The following is a 19,442-nucleotide window of genomic DNA, read 5'->3' as shown; positions in this document are numbered from 1 at the left end:
AGGAGCTAAGATCACACATGCCTTGTGACCAAAAAACCAAAACATGAAACAGAAGCAATATTGTAACAAATTCAATAAAGCCTTTAAAAAATAAAATTATTGACAATAATAATGTGAACAACCATCCTATAAAAGCTTAAGTTATTTAGTTTGATGAGGTGTGTGTATGCGTAGTTGCTCAGTCACGTCCGACTCTTTGCAACCCTTTAAACTGGAGCCCACCCGGCTCTTCAGGCTGTGGGATTCTCCAGGCAAGAACACTGGAGTGGGTTGTCACACCCTCCTCCAGGGAATGTTCCCCACCCGGTGATGGAACCCACATTTCCTGTGTCTCCTGCATTGCAGGAGGATTCTTCACTCACTGAGCTATCAGTGAAGCCCAGTATTATGAGGTAAATAACTAAATTATATCTACCAATAAAAAAAATTAATAAAAGGATATCAAAACAGCTCTTTTGTAAATTACAAGGCCAAGTGTAAGATTTAAGCCTTGAAAAGTTACTATAGCTCTTCAGGGCTGATTTCTTATCTAAAAAATATAAAACTATCCCAGCTACCTTTCTATTCTAATTCAGATTTTTAAGTAAAATAGTGAGTTTGCTTGTAAATTTTTTGTCACTCATACTACTGAAATCTCATGTATTAGCAGAACTTCTTTGGAGAAGGAAATGGCAACCCACTCCAGTATTCTTGCCTGGAGAATCCCATAGACAGAGGAGCCTGGCAGGGAACAGTCCATGGAGTTACAAAGAGCCGGACACGACTGAGCAACTGAACCACAACAAGCTTTACAAAGCTGTTTGTCCCTGGACTCCAGAGCAACTTTCCCTGCCAGAAGTCCTGAAACATCCTGTGAAATTTAGTGATTCTAGACCTGAAGCAATCAAGGAGTCTTTTTTTTTTTTTGCCCTCCCCACCCCCACAAAATACAACTTCTTTTGTTATTTTGAAAGAAACCTATAGATAAGATACATTTCTTTTCTACATCAGAAAAGTCCAGGATAATGACCCAGAGGCTGACTGAATTGTGATAAGATATATATAAAAAGAAAGGAGAGAAGAGATTTTTTTTTCCTTTAGACTCTTCTAACAGGGAGGGAAAGATCCCTCCGAACAGGATTCACTCCTCATCTTGTATAGCAGAACCATTCACACAACCACAAAATACTTAGTTTTTATGGAAGCTGAAGAAGTTAGCTGTTCTACACATTTAGAAGACTGACTGATTTGGGAATTTTAGAGCCTGCTATGATGTATTATTGGGTAAAATTTTATGGAGGATGCCTACTCTCCAGTTTTGCTCATCATTTGCAACCTGTCCCTTGTGTATGAAAAATGACCCTCTCAGAATTGTTTTCCTCCTTGTGATAATATTGACTCAGCCTCAGTAGAGATAATCCAGTCCTGTGTAGGCTCAAGTATGAAAAGCAATTGATGTTTTAAATTCAGAACTAGTTTCAAGCTCTGTCTTTTTTTGTGTACTAGGGGTTAATTGAATGTCTTGTTTCTTCCATCTCAAATGATATTTACATAGCAGGTAAGTTAAGATTATTCTTGGTTCTAAATTTTGGTGGGTTTTTTTTGATGCAGAAAAAAGTCACCTTAAATAGTTTCTTGGACACGCTCATGTCAGATCCTCCCCCGCAGTGCCTGGTCTGGCTGCCCCTTCTGCATCGACTGGCAAATGTAGAAAATGGTGAGTACTTAATACTGAGCTAAGGCAATTTGTTTAACCCTTCTTTTAACTTGAAGTAACATAATTGATTTACAATGTTGTGTTAGTTTCATATGTACAGCAAAGTGATTCAGGTGTATATACATATATATATATATATATATGTGTGTGTGTATATATATTGTTTTCATATTCTTTTCCCTTGTAGATTGTTACAAAATATTGGGTATGGTTCCCTGTGCTATATGTAGGTCCATGTCGATTATCTGTTTTATCTATAGGAGTGTACGTATGTTAATCCCAAAGTCCTAAGGCAATTATTGAAATTAGACTATCAAGTCTATAGTTATTAAGCCAACATCATTGTTTTAGGAGGTCTGTTTAGTAGTTCTGATTTTTAATAGAACTGACCTCTCTCCCTGATCAGTAAAGCCCTATCAACACACTGCAAAATTAGGATGGTCCATTCTAAAAACTTATTAAATATCACAATCTACCTCCCAGTTACAAGTAAGATGTGGCTTTAAAACTTACTATAACTGAAGAAGAACCTTGCTAAGGAATGTGACATTTTCTAGTATTTGTTTTAGGTATGAACTTCCACTGTTGGCATACCTAGCATTGACTCTTTCTTCCTAAGCACTTGAACATGAATAGGTGGAGGAGATGGGGGAAAATACCGGATGGTAGCACCTTGCTAATCTTTAGTCATGTACTCCAAATTGTAAGCTCCCAATGGCTGTAGTTATGTAAAAGAAATGAGTAATGTAACTTTTGTCATGTACTTTTATTTTATAAAAGCAAGTAGTTCTATGATAAAAGTAATTACTATTGGCATATCCAAACTTCAATATGAAATACAGTTCAGAACAAGGTTTAAAGAAATTTAAACAGGGAACAATTCAATGCCTCCATCTGCTCTTTAGATATTCTTATTTATTGTTTAATTTAACTCTGGGAATTCTCCAGCCTTAAATAGAAAATAATTTATCCCTTATCTCTTACTAGAATCTTCTACACGTTTCTTTAATATACATTGGGATTAAAGTTAGCTTAATTTTAAATTCCCATTTAGAACACTTGGTGTTTTCGCTTATTATCTCTCTTAGTTAAAGTTATAAATTTATTCTGTTTTGCTCATGGAAAAGATTTAAAGAAAGATCTCACTAGATTCTCTGTAATCACTACCAATCATTGGTTTTTTTATGCTTCTTATTCATCTCTACAGCAGTCAAGATCCAGATCATGTGGGGTGAATTCATATTACTGTTTGCAGTCTGAGAACTAGTCATTCTCCAATTATAAAGTTGTAATTTCATGCCTCCTCTCAGTATTTCCTGTTGCAGGAAATGAGTTCTTTAGACCATGTCCCAGAAGAGTTGCCCCTAGATTCAGGTCTTTCCCAAGAGCCAGAAAAGGAGGATATAATACTGGTTCAGAAGACAGTGTGTTCAAAATTTGGTTATGTCTTTGTTTCTACAATTTACTTTTCATTTTTATTTATTTATTTTTTTTCATTGTTTTCTCTAGCTGGTTAGCCAGAGAGTAACTTCGCCAAAGGCAAGAATTGTTCTTGTTGTTGTTAGTATCTTTAACTCATAACATGCAATTACTTGGATCTGATCATTTGTTAGCTTCGAATTGCATACCTTGCCTGCTTTGTAACTCAAATTTCCTGCCAGAAAGTGTCTCTTGAACTATCTGAACTAGAACTGTATTCAGATAATTTGTCCATCTCTTTGGGCCCCTATCGATCTGCCCCTCAGAAAATTTTTTAAAAATCTGTTTATTAAATGAAGACAATGTCACTCATTAAGTAAGCCCATTAGCTACTCTATTTTTTAAAAAATAACTGAGTATTCTCATCTTCCAGTTTTTCTACTCTTCCTCCCATTTCCTTTCTTTTTGCTTCCTCTTGTTTTCCATTTCTCTATTATTTGCTGTCTACCCAGAACCCATCTGTGTTCATCCATTGTGCTTCTGAGTTTTCAGTGAGCTGTGCTGGTCTCCTGGAGACAGAGAGCATCTGGGGGGAAAGGCAAGCCAGTCTGGGTAATTTACATTCTTGTAGGGTAAGGGATGGGAGCAAGAAGAGTAAACAGTATTACAGAGATGTGCTGTTAAAAGAACCCCTCTCCTCCAGCCCACTTTATTTCTCCCACCCCCACACACATGCTGGAAAAGGGTCGTGAGAGTCTAGGAATAAACTTAGTACTTCTCTCAGACCAAACTATCATTGGAAATCATATTATCCAGCAGAAAAATGCAACTCTTCTTGGGCTGTATTTTTCGTTCTTCTGACTCATCCTCTTGTTTCCTTGTCTTTTTCTTCATTTACTTGCCCGCCAGTCTTCCACCCGGTCGAGTGTTCGTATTGCCACAGTGAGAGTATGTTGGGCTTTCGCTATCGATGCCAACAGTGTCACAATTACCAGCTCTGTCAAGACTGCTTCTGGAGGGGACATGCTGGTGGTTCCCATAGCAACCAGCACCAAATGAAAGAGTACACGTCCTGGGTAAGTTGGAGGGGTGAGTGTCGTCCAGAACACAAGGGAAGAGCCAGAGAACCAGGGGGCACGCTTACCTTCTACTCTCACACTCCTTCCTTCCCCGCCCACTGCTCCTCTTGTGGGGTTACTTGTTGAGTCTGAACCCAGTATAGCTTCCTAAGACAACATATAAGAATACTCCAATGATATTACTTCTTGGAATGCAGATAATTCAGTATTGATTTAGGTGACAGCCTTCTGGAGCATAATCTCCTTTTCACAGTAAGTGAAGGTTCCTTCCAATTTGGGGCGGGGTTGTGGGCATTGCCTAAAAATTATTGTTAGTTCCTTTTTTCTTAAGAGTCTGGAGTTCTTTAAGGGTGTGACTGGAATGTGAAGGAAAGACATGAGAGCATGTGGGTTTAATGATGCTGTATCAGTTTATTTTGGGGTGAAGGAGGGGAAGATTGTGGTTATATTAGAAAATCGTCTTTTCATGAATAGTGCACGTGACTAGCTTGCTGGAGGGGGTATGTGATACTAACCTGTCCTTGTGATGAAAGTGTTCTGACACTTAGCATGATCATCTCCAGGTTCATCCATGTTGCTGCAAATGGCACTTTGTTCTTTTTTTATGGCTGAGTACTAAGAATGTACATTTTAAATCAGAATGTTCTTTCGAGGAATCATTATTAGGAACTGATATTCAGTGCAAATATATTAATTGTTTAGCACATGTCAAAGTCTGAGTTCAAATAAGAATTCTTCACTAAGGCATTGTATACTGAGGATTTATTCCAGTTCAAATGCCACCTGTTGCTATCGGCTACATCACATGCTGAGAACTGATAGGCTAGCGCAGATCATGAAATACAATTTAGTATAGAAGGTAGGAGAAAATTTTCTTATTGTCAGCGTATTACCAGTTTTCAAATGTTGTTGTTGTTTAGTCACTAAGTCGTGTCTAACTCTCTTGTGATCCCTTGGATGGTAGCCCGCCAGGCTCGTCTGTCCAGGCAAGAATACTGGAGTGGGTTGCCATTTCCTCCTCCAGGGGATCTTCCCAGACCAGAGATCGAACCCGTATCTCCTGCATTGCAGGCAGATTCTTTACCACTGAGCCACTTGTGAAACCCAGTGTGTTCTATCTCAAATCCTCGAGGGCTGGTGTTTGAAGACTAACCATTTTTTAATTGTTGTTTTGTGTAAACACTGAAGTTAAATAAAGAGGCTTTTCCTTAGAAGTTCTGGACTCTGCAGTTATACGATAGGACAGTGTCTTTACAGAGTAGAACAGAACTCCTCACGAGGACAGAGGGGCTCCAGTGTTTATGGCGGGAAGAGCTGTTGCTACTGCCGATCCACGTGTTCTAAGAATTCCGTCTCCAGCCAAAGTCAAAGAGGGATTTTGTGGACAGTGCTCCCGTAACTTAGCTTTTAAATAATGAGGACGAGAGTCACTTCCTTATATTGCCAGTAGTGCACTCTGAGTGTCAAAGAAAGTGACAAAATTATAAATCTCTTCTCACTGAAAGGAAAAATTGACATTAAGATTTATTATATATGGTGGACTATTTTTGATCATCTTGGCTGTGAAATATTAAACATTCCACCGGGCTAAATGAAAAAGAGATAGCATGTCCTCTGGAAAGCACATGAACTTTAAATTCTGGAGACTCATGCTGAAGTTCTGCTTTTCCTTCTAATTGGATGTACCCAGCCGCACCTGAAAATCTTGCTTCTGGGTTCCTGCAAAACCTCCCGCTCCTCTCCTGCCTTCCACTCCCATCCCTCTCAAACCATTTTCTGTTCTTAAGGAGAAGCAATCCTTCTAGAGTCAGGTCATCTCTGAGATTGAAGCTGTTCATTGTCTCCCTCCTCACCTGAGATAAAGACCACAGTAGATAGGACTGTGTAGTATAAAGGACTTCAGTGGTCCGCCTCCTGCTTTCCCTCTCCAGAACTAGGTCTCCTGGCCTTCCTCCATCTGGATACCTTCCAGTCCCCTGAATTTTGTCAGAAGGACTCCTGCTGTTCATTAAATCCCAACTCGGATGTTCTGACCCCAATGACTGCTTCCATTTCTCACAGCTGACAGTGTGCAGCCAGCGGCGGGTATCCTGGTGGCTAATTCCAAGCATTCTGGTCCCTGCAATGAGCCAACTCCTTGACTTGGAGTAAATTCTCAAAGAAGAGGCCCTGAATGAATAAATGAATATATATCATGGAAGGGCTTCCAGGTGGCACTAGTGGTAAAGATTACCCGCCTGCCAGAGCAAGAGATGTAAGAGACTCGGGTTTGACCCCTGGGTTGGGAAGATCCCCTGGAGGAGGTCATGGCAACCTACTCCAGTATTCCTGCCTAGAGAATCCCAAGGACAGAGGAGCCTGGTGGGCTAGAGTCCATGGGGTCGCAAAGAGTCAGACACGACTAAAGCGGCTTAGCACACAGCATAGTATGAAAGCAAATCATCTGATAAAATGTTACATAAGTGTTGATTGTTCTTCCTTCCAGAAATCACCTGCTAAGAAGCTAACCAATGCATTAAGCAAGTCTCTGAGCTGTGCTTCCAGCCGTGAGCCCTTGCACCCCATGTTCCCTGACCAGCCTGAGAAGCCACTCAACTTGGCCCACATCGTGTGAGTATCTGCCCTCCACACTGAGAGACAGCTTTTCATTGACACGTGTGCAGATCCGTACAAAGACAATTTCCTATCGGTTGTCAGGGACCGAGTTTTAAATTTTATTTTCTTAAAGAAAGAATGAAAGTCAGATGATTATATATATATATTCTTTTTTTCATGGAGGGGTATACAATACTTCTGCCTGCAAGTACAAGAATGCAGCACCATATAATTCACCTCAAAGTGGAAAATATTCAAAAATTTTACAGTTACACAGATGTTAGTGGAGTTTACACAGTTGGCCAATAGTAAAGCATCCTGTACCTTAACATCATATGTGCTTTGAGTCCCTAATCCAGAAGCCCACTGTCTCCTTTTTCTGCAGAGCCAGTCATCTTATAGATGCCAGGAAACATGGAAATTATTGCTGTGGTTATTGTTTTCTCCCAAGTTACATAGCTTTAGAAGAATCATGGCCTGTGCAGGGGAGGGTTGAAGAGGAGGGATTGATGGGGAAATTCAACAGACGATCCAAAAACGGACTTAAAAAAATGTCTCTAAAGTGTGTGTGAGTTTGAGTAGCAGAGAGAATAGGGTCAAGGAATGGTGCTACCACCCACATCTTCCCAAAAGCCCCTCCCCCTCGGACCCTCTCTCAGGCCTGGGTGGCTCAGAAAGCAGGAGGTTCAGGCAGAAGAAAGTATTCCTTCCTTGGTGATATCTTGGGCTCAGAAGAAGAAAGAAGTTCATTAGCTACTTTGGGGCTACAGTTAGGAATTGTGTAGTGGGATTGTGTAGTCACAGGGGCCTCAGAAAGCCTCTAGAACAGGCGGTTCCTCTCCTGAAGTGAATTTTGTTTTGTGCAGTTCAGCACAACCTCTTGTACCATCGAGAGGTGGGCTGATGAGACCTCTGAATGTTAGGAATCCACCAAGACAAGGTCATTGCTTCAGGTGACTGAGAGCATGACCCCTTAGAGGCATTGTGGTGGACTGCAGAGCCTTAGGAAGGCAGTGACTCTTTCCCTGATGGACCTAAACAGATCCTAACAAACAACTGTGCTGAGCATGTCTGCGGAATTTGTGTAAATCCCATGGGCTTTGTTTGGTTTACTTCTGTGTGCACACTGAGGATTCGTTGTCCCCAGCAATCTGCACAGTCTAGAAGCATCCAAAAACTAATGTAAACTGATTCTGTAGAATGTGGTTGACTTATTTTGGGAAATTTTGCTCCTAAAAATAAGCCTTAAAGTAAACCAGGGGTAGAAAGATCTGGGTTGTTCCCAAAGGAACAACCACTTGCAGAAAGTGATCTCATGCAAGCTGTTCTAAAGTCTTGACTTACTTCCCCATAGCCAGGGACAGTCACTTAGCTCTCCATGAATGAACAAAAACTGACAGTAGGTTTGGGCTGTCTCAGCTGGGCCACAGAGTCACTTGCTACCAGCCCTCCTTGGGGTTACCCTCTAAGAGAGCAGCATTCAATCCGAGCTGATGGGTGTGGGGTAGATAGTTAGAGGGTGGACAGGGTGGATAGCCTGGCTCCAAGAGCTTTGCAGCAGATGGAATTAGGGTGAGGCCTCCCACCTGGAGACAGAATTAAGAAATGAGGCCACATGTGTAAGTAAAGCCAGCCTCACGTCAGTCACACTGGGCTCTGTGCCTGGTCAGCGCTCAAGATTGAGGGTGTGTGTGGGTGTGTGGGTATGAGATTTAGTTGACCAATGAGTAAAAATGTTTTAACTTTCATTTATATTGGCAATGTGATCTGATATGTTATTCACGGAGCTGAGGGCATCAGCTACACAGTTTGGATTCCATGGAGAGTTTCAGGATTCCCCTAAAATTCTACATGAAATGTGCCTTCTTCTGCTAAAAGTCCCATATATTTAACCAGATCATTAAAATAGTCCTTGAATCCAAACACAGATCTGTACTCATTGATAATGTTTCCATGATGAATGTCAATTTTAAAGGACAAAGTACGGTGCCTTGTAATACAGTAATTAGTGCATCAGTCTCATAAAAGACAAATTGTATGAAATATTTAATTGTTGAAATAACACACAAGAAATTCCAGATGTACAATATCCAATTGATATTAGAAAAGATTTGTTCATATTATTTTAGCTTTAGACATTTTTATAATTATTATTCCCCAGATGTTATTTCCCTGAATAGATATTCATCTCCTTTTTTATATGGATGGGGATATCTAAGACTTCTAACCTGAAAACATACTGTTCATTTAGCTATTCTAAATCATCATAGGCATGTAAAAGCCACTTACATGGGGACATTTTGGTGTTTTGGCATTTGTTCTTGGCTATTGTTTTGCTTGAAAATGTTATCATGATTAACTGTCTCTATTCTATTCAATTCTTTTGCTGCCAAAAGAGATACTTGGTAAGTAGTTCAATAATCTTCAGTGAGCTTATAAAGACTTATAAGTGGTTATGAGACACAAAACAGTGAGAGACAAGAGGCTAGTTTAAAACTAATTCTGAAAAAAAAATTAAAAAAAAAACAAAAAAAAAAAAACTAATTCTGCCTTTAAGCTGAGCACTTTCATTTTATGAAAAGAATGCCAATTATATAAAAATGTCCTTTGCAAACATCTTGTCCAGAAAGAAAACTTTGCACTAGGCCTCTGTGACTTTTTCTGGAGCTATTTCTTTTTCAAAAGACTAAACGTATTTAAAATTCTTAATTGTGACCTATTTGTTAGATAAAGTAACTTGCCATGTGATTGTAGAGGAAATATGTCCCTTTGAAAACTGCTATTTGGTGCCAAGGTTAGCCCCTGTGTCCCAGGTTCAACATTTTCATGATGAACCTTACACATAAGGCCATTTATTTGTTGTTGTTGTTCAGTTATTAAGTCGTGTCTGACTCTTTGCGACCCCATGGACTGCAGCACACCAGGCTCCTCTGTCCTCCACTATCTCCCAGAGTTTACTCAAATTCTTGTCCATTGAGTTGGTGATGCCATCCAACCATCTCATCCTCTGTCGGCCCCTTCTCCTCCTGCCCTCAGTCTTTCCCAGCATCAGGGTCTTTTCCAATGAGTCAGCTCTTCCCACCAGGTAGCCAGAGTATTGAAGCTTCAGCTTCAGATCTGTCCTTCCACTGAATATTCAGGGTTGATTTCCTTTAGAACTGACTGTCTGATCCCCTTGCTATCCAAGAGACTCTCAAGAGTCTTCTCCAGCACCACAGTTTGAAAGTATCAGTTCTTCAACTTTAGGCCTTCTCTATGGTCCAACTCTCACATCCAGAAATGACTACTAGAAAAACCATAGCTTTGACGATATAGGCCTCTGTCGGCAAAGTGATGTTTCTGCTTTCTAATGCACTGTCTAGGTTTGTCATACACAGTGTATTAAAGAGCAAAGACTAAGAAACTGCAAATTCAGCCTTGTGGTGACCAGGTTCAATAGATTAAATGTACCAGGCTACTTAAAAAGCATTCCATATTCTCTTGTTTTCTCATTTCCTAGAGAGAGAACAAGATGGAGATATTTATAAAGAGGCAAAAGAAAATCAGAAACATCAAGCTGATTTTTTTCCACTGTTTCCAAAGTTAAAATGAAAACATTTCATTCTGCTTAGTGTTTTAAAATCTGATATAACCTAACCTTTCAAAATTCACAGAGCACATTTGTTTGAAATTAACATCCTTCTTATAAAGTGAAATTGTACTGCACAAAGCAGAATTAGCTTTAAACTAGTCTCAGGTATCAGACATATCCTAGATAAGTAGTATAAAGCACTAATTTTCAGAATTTTTGCTAATATGTTTGAGTAGATTAAATAGTAATCCTGCTATTTTGACCTCACCAAACATAGAATGTGTCTTAAAAAAAAATTCAAGAACACAGTTTAGCACCAGGTACTGGAAACCTAAAGTTTCAATGAATTTTTGCATTTTGTGCTGACATTTTAAAACCTTCCATGTCTCATGTCCATTCTCATAAATACACTGGGACAAACATGTCTCCTTTTTTCCTAGAAATCTCTTCATTGTAGAATCCAAACTAATTCCTGTTTCCTAAGATAAAAATTAAACCTTCACAAATTTGACTCTTGATCGAGTCAACACAAATAGATTCTATAGGCTACTGTATTCATGTTTCATCTTTAAAAAAATTCTGTACTGTCAAACTCACATGTAGCATTATAATGAAACCAAAATTTCCTGACTCAGAACACCATCCTGCCCTGTCACCCAGCTTCTGAACTCTGAATCCACTCTCATCGTACCATGGAACACCTGAATCTAAAATGAGACTAAAAACTGCTTAGAGATGAGGCAGGGATCTTAGCTCTATCATTTTACCTGAACTAAGACTTCACTGATAGGGAAAGAATAACAAGGTGAGGTACAAATTAAGATGGGGTGACAGACATGATGCAGTTGATATTTAGGCTTGTGGACAATTCTGAGGAATATTGAACCCTATTTTCTTCCTCTAATAATATAGAAAAAAAGTGTTTATGGGCTCCCTTGCACTATATGTCCAGATAACAGAAAGTCAGTAAATCCCTGTGGTGCTTAGTTGTACTTTCCCTTAGAACAAAGGTCAAAGAAGGCACAATATGATTTTGCACCTGGGACCTTACAGACAGGGTGTATCAGGAGAGGGCCATCATCATGTGGAACACAGGATGAAGTTTCTGTAGAATCCTCCTCTTTCCAAGAAGATTTGGAGTCTGATTATCCTCAAATTTTCTGGGCTTCTCTTTTCAGAAGGCAGCACGTGCATGCTCAGTCACTACTCAGTCATGTGTGACTCTTTGAGGCCCTGTGGACTGCAGCCCACCAGGCTCCTCTGTCCATGGGATTTTCCAGGCAGAAAAACTGGAGTGGGTTGCCATTTCTTTCCCGGGGATCTTCTGACCCAGGGGTTTGAACCTGCATCTCCTGCTTTGGTGAGAGCTTCCCTGGTGGCCCAGGTGGTAAAGAATTTGCCTGCAATGCAGGAGAACTGGGTTTGATCCCTGGGTTGGGAAGATTCCCCTGGAGAACTGGGTTTGATCCCTGGGTTGAGAAGATTCCCCATGGCAACCTACTTCAGTATTCTTGCCTGGAGAATTCCATGGACAGAGGAACCTGGCAGGGCTACAGTCCATGGGGGTCGCACAGAGTCGGACACAACTGAGCAACTAGGCACACTCCTGAGTTGGCAGGCATGTTCTTTATCACTGAACCATCTGGGAAACCCATTTAGAAGGCTGTCTCAAAATCCTCACTCTATGCAAGAATATGACTCTACACCAAGGCTCAAAGCTCATGAATAAACATTCCTGTGGCATCCACAGATCTTCCCCACTCAATGTTTAATAGATATTCTGTCTTCTCAAGGAAATTTAAGTTCCCAGCTCACTTCAAGAATTGAATTGGAAAATGTAAAATTTCATGTTGATCCTGGGTAAGGTAAGAACTGGGCTTCCCAGGTGGCTCAAGTAGTAAAGAACCTGCCTGCCAATCCAGGAGACATAAGAGACACAGGTTCAATCCCTGGATCAGGAAGATCCCCTGGAGGAGAACATGGCAACCCACTCCAGCATTCTTGCTGGAAAATCCTGTAGACAGAGCAGCCTGGCAGGCTACAGTCCATGCAGTCGCAAAGAGACGGACATTGCTGAAGCAACTTAGCATGCACACACACAAGAACTCTGATTTCCCAGCTTCTTTCCTTGAGGGATTGGATAGTTTTAACTTGTGACTTTTACTTGTTTTAACTTTTCATCCACATTGTGCTTTTTTTAGGCCACCCAGACCTGTAACCAGCATGAATGACACCCTGTTCTCCCACTCTGTCCCCTCCTCAGGAAGTCCTTTTATTACCAGGAGGTAAGTTCCAGTCCTGCTATAAAACAAACCCTCTCTTTGATCATGAGCCTTGATTCTGTGGCAAGAAAAATATTCTCATGTAAGCCAAGTGCAGAAGATTATTATTAAAAACTTGTTTGTAAATATCTGTCACAAGGCATCAATTTCATTCATCTGGATGCTTTTGGAGAGGGCAGGGATGGCTTTGGGGATGAAAGTCACTCCTGGAAACTTGCATTTACAATCCATCCATAGTAAGAATGCGCGGTATGTTTGTTTTACTTCTAACACACATGCATTCTATATCATTGAAAAAGTCACTTTTATAGCACCTGGAATGGCCCATTTAACCTGGGGAATTGGCATCTCTAGATGCAATAAGGAATTATGATGGACATTCTGAAGCATCTCATAACATAAAACTCCAGATATACAAGAATCTTCTTAGTAAATTCTAGAGTTCCTGAGGCTAAAGGCTCAAATCCAAATTTGGACATATAGTTTCTACATAAGTAACTCATGATAAGAACAAGAACTTTAACAAAAAGAGAGAGAGTGGATACAGATCTCATCTTTTAGCACAAAGGTCCACTGCCATGTAAGCAAACAGGTGAAGCAAATACTTCTTCCCAAACCAGCACAGTGAGTAGGCAGAGGTCAAGAGGTACTTCAAGTCATTTGATCAAATAGGACAAATAAAACACCAGAGAATTACTTTAGAAATAAAGGGAGAAGGCTCACAGGAAAACAGGAACAAAGGTGAGGAAAATTGGAGTGGGCAAATGAATGAAAGATTTAACATGCCTTTCAGTCAGAAAAAATAAATAGAACAGCCTCATGTGTTTCAAAAACAGTCATAATCAATCTTTTCCTCAAAGAGTTGCTAAGGCATCAATTTCCCTGTAATATCCTGGGATGTTCTAGTGAAGATGTACAGATAGTGAGATTTAGAACACTGCTAATTTTTCCCTCGAGTCCCTGCATTTGGAACCTGAGATGAAGACGTTCCCCATAATTATAATTAGTAGAATAAACAGAATATGGTCATTCATAGTGTTTCCTTCCTATAAATTCAGCAAGTCTGTAACAAATAGAAATGGGGAGGCAATTGAACGACAGAACATCCACAGTGAAATCCTATGGTTGAAGCCCTCAGTACGTCCCGTTAGCATTCCTTGTCAGAACCACCAGCAAATTCAACCATCTTTTCTAAAACAAAATTATGAACTGTAAAATCTATTAGAAACACGGGCCTGTGCCTCTGTGTTAGGAAAGAGATTCTTGTATTAGGAAGCTCTGCATTCTATGAATGTCCAGCAGAGATAGACCCCATCCTTACTGAAGGTCATTTTATATCATTTCAGCTCGGACGGTGCTTATGGTGGATACGTCTAGATGGATAACATGGCTTCTTCCACTCTAAACTATTCCTATAATACTTTGAGCTGTTCTGCTTCCTCCAGGGTGCATGGTATCCCTTAACCCAAAATAGGATCATTTCCCTTTTTTCCCCATTTTCAGTCCTTCTAGAATGTTCCCTCTGAACCACAAGCACATTGTTTACAATTTGCACTTCTTGCTATCCTCACCGAGGTTGGCCTCTGGTTTCTGTTTTAAGGGTGCTGTTCAATAAAGCTGTGTACACTGAACATCTTTCCTCTCTGAGTGGGCCTTGCTCTGTCCATGGGAGGTTTTAACGAGGTCTCGTTGTTTGCATCCCTCAGGTTACCTGAGGGGATAAGTGCATCCAGCCCTGTGGCTGAGGAGCATTCGCTCATAAAGCTGTATGTAAATCAGCTTGACCACGGCACACGGTCAGTATCCCAGCCCCGAATCACTAATCGTAGCAGTAGCTCCGTAGCTAGACTGCTGGTCCTACGTCATCACTAAAACCCCCTTGTAGTTTGGGGATTCGATGGAGCAACAGGTCTTCTGGGGGTTCATGAGATTCCATTGAGAATTTCTAACTTGAGCTGCACTGCTCAGCTCTTTTCTCTCATTTCCACTTCTCCACTTCTTTTACTGATTTTATGTCTTCATACCGGTATATATGAGATGTGTGTGTGTGAAGAGTACCACACTGGATCTCCTTCTTTGGACGATTCTCTGCTTTGGTACAGTTTGTAAAACCCCAGATGGCAATTCCTTAGACTCTTGTGTTAAAGAGCCTCGTGGAATGATTCCAGCCCTAACTGGATGAGACCAGGACAACATCACATGGCTAGACCGTATTGTAGTAAAAGACTTCAGGATTTGTATCCTTCTGTCCCACTAGGCTTGGACCAATTTTCCCCCAGGTAAGCAGTCTGATTCCTACTGAAGCAGCAATTTCAAAAAAAAGAAAAAACAATTTCAAACTCTGAGTGCTTAATTTCTATTATTTGATAATGCTGGTGGGGATCCACTGTTTCTTTCTTAGCCGTGACCATACACTAAGGTTGATGGAAACCATCATGCCAACTGTGGACATCAGTTAAAGGCACTGATCTCCCAACAACTGGAACTGAACCAAAGAAATACGACCTAGAGCTCAGCCCTCACTCCTACCCCATTGTAACTGCCCATTTGAAAATCTGATTAAACCTAAACAAGCCAAGAGTGGTGCTGGTCAGTGTTAAGGCCACATTAAAAAAGTAAAGTTTGCCATGAGATATTTTATTTAGTCTGAGTTTTTGGTCTTTGGTATAATGACAGATCTTACAAAGATAAAGCAGAATGAGGATGAATTGAAATCACTACTCCAGAATCCTTGCCACAAACTCTTGGCATTCCTCACCTAGAGTCCTTTACAAGCGTACACTTTGATCTTCAAAAGGTGCGAGGGCCTATCTTTGAAGTCTTTTGACATCCTAGTAACCTAACTCACACATATTTATGAGGGTGTAACTCTGGCTACCACCACTATCTGCCCCATCCCCGCTTCTGATATCGATTTCTAGCTACATACTTGATTAACTTTTCCCTTAACTTAAAAGAAAAGAGGGAATTCTCAAAGATACTCTCCCTTAACCCTTTGAAGTCTGTGTGTGTGTGTGTGTGTGTAAGAACTCAGTGCTGTTTAGCTGTTAGATACAGTGTGAATCAAATAATGCAATTCATGAATTAATTCACTTCATTCATTTTCTTGGTCATAACTATATCCCTAAACCTAGATTATTTTCTTATAAATGCATGAATTTATAAGAAAGGGAAGCATATTACCACCACTAGGTAAAAAGCTCCAGTATATGATGTATGATATATGATAGGGCAGCCGCATTAAACTTATGAAAGATAGCTTGCCATTATGGCAAATATTATTGCAAGAGCTGACCACAAATTTGGGCCCAAAAGGCCCTTTTTTCCGCCACACTGCCCACAGCATTGTGCCTGTGAGTATCTGCTCTGTCTCTTTTGGCATCATGCCCCCTTTGTAAAATCTTAATTATCTCCCCAAATCCTTCCCTCATTTATGTGAGAGAGCTAACCAGTCTTTTCTTGTGTAAAACGTTTCACTAATTATGGCTATTATGGCCATTTCTTCATTAGCTACAATAAGGGCATTCTAAAAGTTTGAATAGTTAGATTCTTTTATCTTCAATTTTAGAAACATCTCTTAAATTTTTTTGCAAATACAGCCCCTAAACTCTTAACTGCTCACAAAAAGAATCACTTTGGCTATTATGTATACCATCTAGCCAGATCTGATCACTGTCCCAAATATTAGAGCCTGGCTTATGATTCACAGTGTTGAACACAATCTAACATACTGTTTTCTGGTTTATCACCATGTTATTTGGTTAATTACTGATACTGTCTCAGGTCCAGGGGTCCATATGGGGAAGATATGCTGCCTACCCATGCATTTACCAAATCTTGATTCTTTGCAATGAAATAGCATTTGCAAGTTATTTTTGTTGGTTGACTGGTTGGTCAGTTGGTTGATTTGCTTGCGTTTTCCACCACAGAAAGGCTAATTCTCTGTGTCCTTTTTCATTTTTCCAAGTGAAACTTTGCCTTCCCAAAGAGTCTTTACCTAACAATCCAGATATTTAATCTAATGTATAATGTTCAAACTAAACTTGAAGCATTTGTGCTTTGGTAATCAAAAGTGAATAGAAACAAAACTGAGGTACTGAATTCAGCCTTTGCTTCTGAAAATCCGTTTTCTTCATAGTTAATGTTTTCTAAGATTAAAGCCTTTTCCTTTTCAGTCAGGAAAGTAGATAAATTTATAAACCAGCATCATAAAAACAGATATACACTTATAAATCAACCACCTGAAGATTTCTTCTTTCTTTTTATACTTTAGGGTCATGTTGTATGAAATTTGAAGTAAATACTCTCTGCAAATATTTATCCCATGTAGCTTTCTTTATTCCCAGAGTTCCACTGAGATGCTAGATTTTTTTCAAACTTGAATTAAACTTGTCTTCGAACTCAACTCTGTTCCCTATACTAAAATGTTAGTGTATAATTAAATATGCAGTCACCTCTTCACTCTTTTACTAGAGTTGCTTAGTTGCTGTCTGTGTGTGCCCCATACCCAGCAAACTTTTTAGGCATCTCTTGGCAAAAATACAATTGATAACGGCTTAATACTATCTGGGGAACACAGTAAATGTAGTGAATCAAATATGACCTAGAATTCTTATTATTTCTTCCATGGTACCTGCTTAAAATGGTCTGACTTTCATGCCAGCCTGAATTGATGACAACTCATTTTCCCACTGAGACGCTGAACTATTTTTATGCATGTTTGCTGATTTGCATGTGGAAGATATTTCACATTTCACATCAAAGATATTGAAGGCTAGAAATAGAAAGGAAACAAGAGTTGTCAACAAATTATCTCTTGAAAAACCTGACTTGTGGACTCTTTTATTGTATTTAAATTAGTTTGATGACCTTGGCATAGTCTGTGGTAATTATAGTGATAAGCAAAATGTTATTCCCAACTGACAGATAAGGAGGGAGCCATGTTTACAAGTCATTCTTCATAACCCCAAACACCAAAAATTTTATCAATTATTTAAGAATCAATAAAAAAGGAAATATCTGTTCTTAATTTGCCATGATTCAAGTATCGTTTTCCATGTAACCATTGTAATGATTATTATACATAATTTGTTTACATTATATTATTGCTCTCTGCAAGACTTTTATTTAAATCTTGTTACTTTCATGTTAAATAAAAGAGAAATATTTGGCTAGAGCTAATGTAATAACACAGCATAAGCAAAAGTGGTTTTTAAGACTATATGGCAGGCCTAAGCAAAAACCCAAAGAGCATTTGTGTGTGGTTTTTGTCACCTAGCTTGTCTGCATGCTTGCTAAGTCACTTCAGTCATGTCCGACTCTATGCAACCCTATAGACTGTAGCCCCCCAGGCGTCTCTGTCCATGGGATTCTCCAGGCAAGAACACTAGAGTGGGTTGCCATGCTCTCCTCCAGGGGATCTTCCCAACCCCGGGAGCGAACCAAGGTCTCTTAAAACTCCTGCATTGACAGGCAAGTTCTTTACCACTAGTGCCACTAGAACACCCCAAAATGTTTGCAGTTAAGAAGAAATCCTGACATCAGTTGTCATCCTCTGAAACTAAAGGGTGAATTTAAATAAATAAATATGAAATATTTTGAAATCATTCTGTCCTTCTAGAACCCATTATGTCAGAGTGTATGTGTGTGTGTGTGAAAATTTTTGGAAGAAGACAATTTATCTTTTTATATGTTCTTTCCCTATACTCCTTATACAGAGTATAAAAAGGAATTGGTGAAAAAATAAGAGAATTTTTTAGAAAAGAATAATCTAAAGGATTATTTACAGCCTCTTTTCTTTCAGCAGAACACATGAAATTCAAATTTCACCTGGTCATACCTCCTGGGTATGATTGTCCCCACACCCAGTAGTGAAAATATGTGTGCAGAAGGAAGTCTTTATACAGTGACAGGATCTGATGAAAAGAAAATAAGGATAATAAGAAAAAGAGGCAGGTATACACATAATCTTAGGATGATAGCTTTGCTTCTCCTTGGGTTTCAGATTAGAAAAGATTTATCACCCACAGTCAAAAGGAGCCCCAGGTAGTTTCCAATTTCAGAGCTAAAAAAGGAGGAATGCATTTAAGTTTAAAGACGAGGCATGCAGAAGATGGAGAAGCTCCAAGAGTTAACAGTACAGAAGAGCCATTGGAACGTTTGCCATCCCAGAAGCAGTCACTTCTTTTTTGTAATTTTTTTTTTAAATTGGAGGATAATTGCTTTACAATGTTACGTTGGTTTCTGCTGTATGGCAATGTGAAATCAGCTGTAGGTATACAGACAATAGCCAGAAAATGGAAGCAACCTAGATGTCCATCAGCAGATGAATGAATAAAGAAGTTGTGGTACATATATACAATGGAAGGCTCATTGGAAAAGACCCTGATGCTGGGAAAGATTGAGGGCAGGAGGAGAAGGGAGCAACAGAGGATGAGATGGTTGGATGGCATCATCAACTCAATGGACGTGAGTTTGAGCAAGCTCCAGGAGTTGGTGAGGGACAGGAAAGCCTGGCATGCTGCAGTCCATGGGGTCACAAAGAGTTGGACATGACTGAGAGACTGAACAACAAATATGCAATGGAATATTACTCAGCCATAAAAAGGAACAAATTGAGTCAGTCGAAGTGGATGAACCTAGAGCCTGTTATACAAAGTGAAGCAAGTCAGAAAGAGAAAAGCAAATATCATATATTAACACATATATATGGAATCACTTCTTGATAAGGCTCTAGGTTCCAGTTGTGCCAGATCCCAGAGACCACAGTGAATTAGAAGTATCACCAATCTTCTCCAAGC

The 19,442-nt window shown here is 39.7% G+C and overlaps 1 protein-coding gene across 28 annotated transcripts in view; it reads left to right on the top strand.

Annotated features, from left to right (window-relative positions):
• The window catches only part of DTNA (dystrobrevin alpha), a 414,322-nt gene that overhangs the window by 332,103 nt on the left and 62,777 nt on the right, over nucleotides 1-19,442 (top strand). For 12 of the 28 annotated variants that reach the window (XM_043444242.1, XM_043444243.1, XM_043444250.1 and 9 more), the window contains 5 exons: nucleotides 1,591-1,696; nucleotides 4,025-4,191; nucleotides 6,680-6,804; nucleotides 12,562-12,645; nucleotides 14,349-14,438. In XM_043444242.1, coding sequence (XP_043300177.1) covers nucleotides 1,591-1,696; nucleotides 4,025-4,191; nucleotides 6,680-6,804; nucleotides 12,562-12,645; nucleotides 14,349-14,438 — 572 coding nt within the window. Of the gene's footprint in view, nucleotides 1-1,590; nucleotides 1,697-4,024; nucleotides 4,192-6,679; nucleotides 6,805-12,561; nucleotides 12,646-13,988; nucleotides 14,274-14,348; nucleotides 14,439-19,442 lie in introns of those variants that run through there. The other 16 variants (XM_043444251.1, XM_043444247.1, XM_043444257.1 and 13 more) reach the window with 2 other exon arrangements.

This window comes from Cervus canadensis, chromosome 23 (genome assembly GCF_019320065.1).
Source record: "Cervus canadensis isolate Bull #8, Minnesota chromosome 23, ASM1932006v1, whole genome shotgun sequence".
NCBI lineage: Eukaryota > Metazoa > Chordata > Mammalia > Artiodactyla > Cervidae > Cervus > Cervus canadensis.
Note: the sequence above shows the minus strand (reverse complement) of the source record. Positions and strands in the feature narration are given on the sequence as shown.